Source organism: Notothenia coriiceps, unplaced genomic scaffold (genome assembly GCF_000735185.1).
Source record: "Notothenia coriiceps isolate Sejong01 unplaced genomic scaffold, NC01 NC01_scaffold00021907, whole genome shotgun sequence".
Lineage (NCBI taxonomy): Eukaryota > Metazoa > Chordata > Actinopteri > Perciformes > Nototheniidae > Notothenia > Notothenia coriiceps.
The window spans coordinates 30,346-34,418 of NW_011354608.1; the positions used below are offsets into that span (position 1 = coordinate 30,346).

Here is a 4,073-nt window from a genome sequence, read left to right on the forward strand (position 1 = left end):
TGTTCGTTAGTGTGAATGGTTCAGGCTGTGAGGCAGGTAGACATCTGCTGCTGCTGAACACAAGCAGGACTAAAGCTCTGAGTTAGATCTGAGCAACCTGAGGAAACACAACCAGCTCAAAGATCAACCAAGATGTGAATCTCTCCAGATGTTTCAGCCTGAATCCAGCTGTGATCTGACACAGAGGGGAGAAACACAAAGTCACAAGACTACTAACTCAGAATATCCGAGATAAAAGTAATACAGTTTCAAGAAACAAATGGGATATTTTCTGAGACTATAATGGTAAATCTAAAAGAAAGAATGTTCCCTTGGATCGTAAAGGCACAAATAACGTTTAAAATGTGTTCTAATTATAACTTTAATCTCAAAGAATATCTAAATTATGTGTACAACTTTTCTAATTTATGCTGGTATTCAATATTGCAGAAAAAAAAATAGGCAGTTACTTTTATATTGTATTTTCAGAGGTGGACGAAGCACTCGGATTATTCACCTGTAAAATTATTAGATTAAAAATACTCAGTTTTAAGTAAAAGCAGGCTACTGTATTCAAAATGTCCACTCAAGTAGAAGTAAACAAGTAAAAGCATCAACATATACTTAAAAAAGTCACGCATAATGGCACATTTAAGCACAATATATCTTTTTAATTGATTGTATTACTATTGATACAATAATCTCCGCATCACTTCAATGTTGCACTTGGTAAAAGTGTGTTTGTTAAATTACTATAACTAATATTATGTAAAGCGTCTTTGAGCATTAGGAAAAGCGCTAAAAAAATCGAATGTATTATTATTATTAAAATATTTATTGAACCCCTTTACACAGACTTGCAGGCATCTGAATGCACTGTTCTGATTGGTTGACAGGCACTACCTGAAAGTCAAACTGAGGGAGAATTTCCCCCACTGCGTGTGTGACGTAGGCAGTAGGTGGATGATGTTAACTTCCTAGTTGTCTGGATATTACTTTAATAACAGCTAACACGACGTGTATATCTTCTAAAAAACCCAAATATAAGCTCGATTCCGGTTAAAAAAGTTAAACTCCACGGCTCTAATTTTCTCTCTTTAATACAAGCGGAGTGTTTTTGTCAAAATGACTTTTTACAGACTTCTCTCCGCGGTTCTTTTACCGATATGTTGGGTGTTTGTCGCCGTGGTGGGGGAGGCTTTAAACCCGGTCACAGAGGCTCAGATCCCCGCAGTGACGAACTCCAGCACCGGGGGGAACTCCACACACAGCGGCGGGAAAAAGCACCGAGGAGAAGGGCTGTTTAACGGGCTGGACAGCTCCATGATTCAGAGGGCCCTGTACGTGCTGATCGGGATCACCATCATCGGGGTTATTTACTTCGTCATCCGGGCTGTGAGGTGAGGAAAAGCGTGATTAGGTCCCCACACCAAACTCCATTCATAAAAACAGCGATTTAGACAAACACTGGGGACAGATTAACCAAAGTACAATGTACAACTTTTTTTCTTCTTCTACAATAACAAGGACAAGCCTATAACTGATACGTACACATTATATATCATTAAAACAATCTACATTGTGGCTTTTACCTGAATGTGGAGCCCTTTACAACCCTTTATATTGATTAATGCAACACGAAACTCCATTCATAAAAGCAGTGAATTAGTAAAAAATAGTGACAGATTAATAAAATACAATGTGTTATTTTTTTCTTATGCTACAATGGCTAGCCAGAGGTGGTAGAAGTACTCCGATCTTGTCGTAAAAGTAGAAGTACTCAGATCTTGTAGTACACAGTAGAAGTACTCCGATCTTGTAGTAAAAGTAGAAGTACTCAGATCTTGTAGTAAAAGTAGAAGTACTCAGATCTTGTCGTAAAAGTAGAAGTACTCAGATCTTGTAGTAAAAGTAGAAGTACTCAGATCTTGTCGTGAAAGTAGAAGTACTCAGATCTTGTCGTGAAAGTAGAAGTACTCCGATCTTGTCATGGCACATTTTATTCATATAGGCGCCTTTCAACACTCTAAAGGTCGCCGTACAAGATACACAAAACAAAACATAACACCAGCAGAACAACAAGACAATATAATCAATAACAACAGAGGGTGTGTCATGTGATCAGGGTGGATCTGCCAGTTTGATGATATGTTTTGAGACGTGATTTAATAATGGAGAGAGTCATTAGTTTGGATGTGCGGTTGGAGGGAGTTCACTTTTAATTGTTTTTATTAACAATACAGTCATAACAGCCGGACTTCCTGTCATACTGTGTGTTTTCCCAGCACCTGTACACTCTCTGTAAACTGTGATTCGTGTGGTTTGATTAGAGAGTTACAGCCAGTCATGAGTTCAGCGTTCATCTGATCCCACAAACAGACACGTGTTGTTATTGTTGTTATTTTAAAACAATCAGTGCTGGTAATAATGACACTTCCTCTACATCGACAGGCTGAAGAGGCCCGCCCACAAGAAGAAGTACGGCCTGCTGTCGAACTACGACGAATCCGTGGAGATGGAGGCGGTGGAGAGCGAAGAGGACGACACGCTGTATGAAGCACGCAGCCTCCGCAGGTCAGAAGTCAACAACAACAACAACACAGAATACTGCTCTTTACGGTGATGCTGTACAACCGGCTCGCCTTGAATCATAGCAGTGATATGTGAACACAGACATTTTAATATCATTCAGTGGGACTTTAAATCCAGAATGATCGTCCACTAAGAAATCGTGGAAAGATATGCTGCAGAATCTTCACGTTTTTCAGATTTATTCAGTTTTTAAGTAATACAGTGAGTTTTCTGTATGTCCATAGGTACACTACAAACAGGATGTGCTAATGGAACATTTAGCATACTTTTAATAATAATAATAACAACACATATTAGACATGTAAGAGTTATTACTGTGGACAATAGAGTGCCACAGTGACGCGTCCTAAAACCCGGAAGTAAGCTGCGCATGGGTTCCTTCGACAGAAAAGCAATGCATCCTGTGGGGCTGACAGGTGAGCGGCCCGACCAAGCAAGGAGGCAGAGGCAAACACAACCCGGTGTGGTCATTTATTTCTCATTGTGGTAAATGACACAGACTGTCCACGTGGACACCGTCACCAGCCACAAGGACCTCACACACACTAACAGGGAAAACAGAGCTTAACCCTTAGATGCATAAGTGGGTCTTTTTTGACCTGGTTTTCTTGAAGTATCTTCGTAATTACATTTTTTTTATCATTTCATATTCCAGCCATTCCTCAAAAAACATGTTTTGGATATCATGCCATACAAATTTGAAATGTATATTTTTTAAATTTTAAGAAATTGTAGTTTTTGTATTACTACCCCAAGCTTCCATAAGTGGGCCTTTTTGACCCGGTGAGGTGGTTTTCTTGAAGTATCTTTGTAATAAAACATTTGTTATCTTTTCATATTCCAGCTATTCCTCAAAAACATGTTTTGGATATCATGCCATTCAAGCATTTTAATTTACATTTGAAGAAATTGTAGTTTTTGTATTACTACCCCATGCATTTTCTATGGACTCCTATGGGAAAATGTTTTTTTTCAAAATGTAAAAAAAAAAGCTAAAATTATAAATAGTGAAAAATTAAATATTAAATATTTCTAGTGTGAACCAAAATATAATATTAAATATTATACAAGTGATTTTTCTTAACCAAAATGACAATTATGGCATAAAAACACATATTATTCTAATACGGGTCCTTTTTGACCCACTTATGGAAGAGAGTAGGGTCCAGTCACTCTAAGGGCAACTAAGGGTTAAACACACACACACACACACCCACACTCTCAAAACACACACACACACACACACACACACACACACACACACACACACACACACACACACACACACACACACACACACACACACACACACACACACACAGGGGGGAACACTTTTCAAAATAAAGCCAGGGAACAAATCCACATACTTCGCCAATAAGGACGCTACACAATCCCTAACGGAGGCCGAGATCTATGGCCCCAAAGATCACCTCCGTTACACATCTAATCGATAGATTTATGATTAGAAAATGATAAAAGAAGGGTAGACATGTGGAGATTAT

The 4,073-nt window shown here is 38.6% G+C and overlaps 1 protein-coding gene across 1 annotated transcript; it reads left to right on the forward strand.

Moving 5' to 3' along the window:
* The first annotated feature begins 798 nt into the window (after window positions 1–798).
* fam174c (family with sequence similarity 174 member C) lies at window positions 799–2,617 on the forward strand. The gene is made up of 2 exons (XM_010780470.1): window positions 799–1,379; window positions 2,431–2,617. The coding sequence occupies exons 1-2, from the start codon at window positions 1,105–1,107 to the stop codon at window positions 2,600–2,602; spliced, it is 447 nt and encodes a 148-aa protein (XP_010778772.1). The 5' UTR covers window positions 799–1,104; the 3' UTR covers window positions 2,603–2,617.
* Window positions 2,618–4,073: the final 1,456 nt, after the last annotated feature.

Bases quoted from the DNA above. Each gene is read 5' to 3' on its own strand.
- fam174c (XM_010780470.1), top strand. From the start codon at position 1,105: ATGACTTTTTACAGACTTCTCTCCGCGGTTCTTTTACCGATATGTTGG. The intron at 1,380-2,430 runs GTGAGGAAAAGC...CTACATCGACAG, and splicing joins TTCGTCATCCGGGCTGTGAG to GCTGAAGAGGCCCGCCCACA.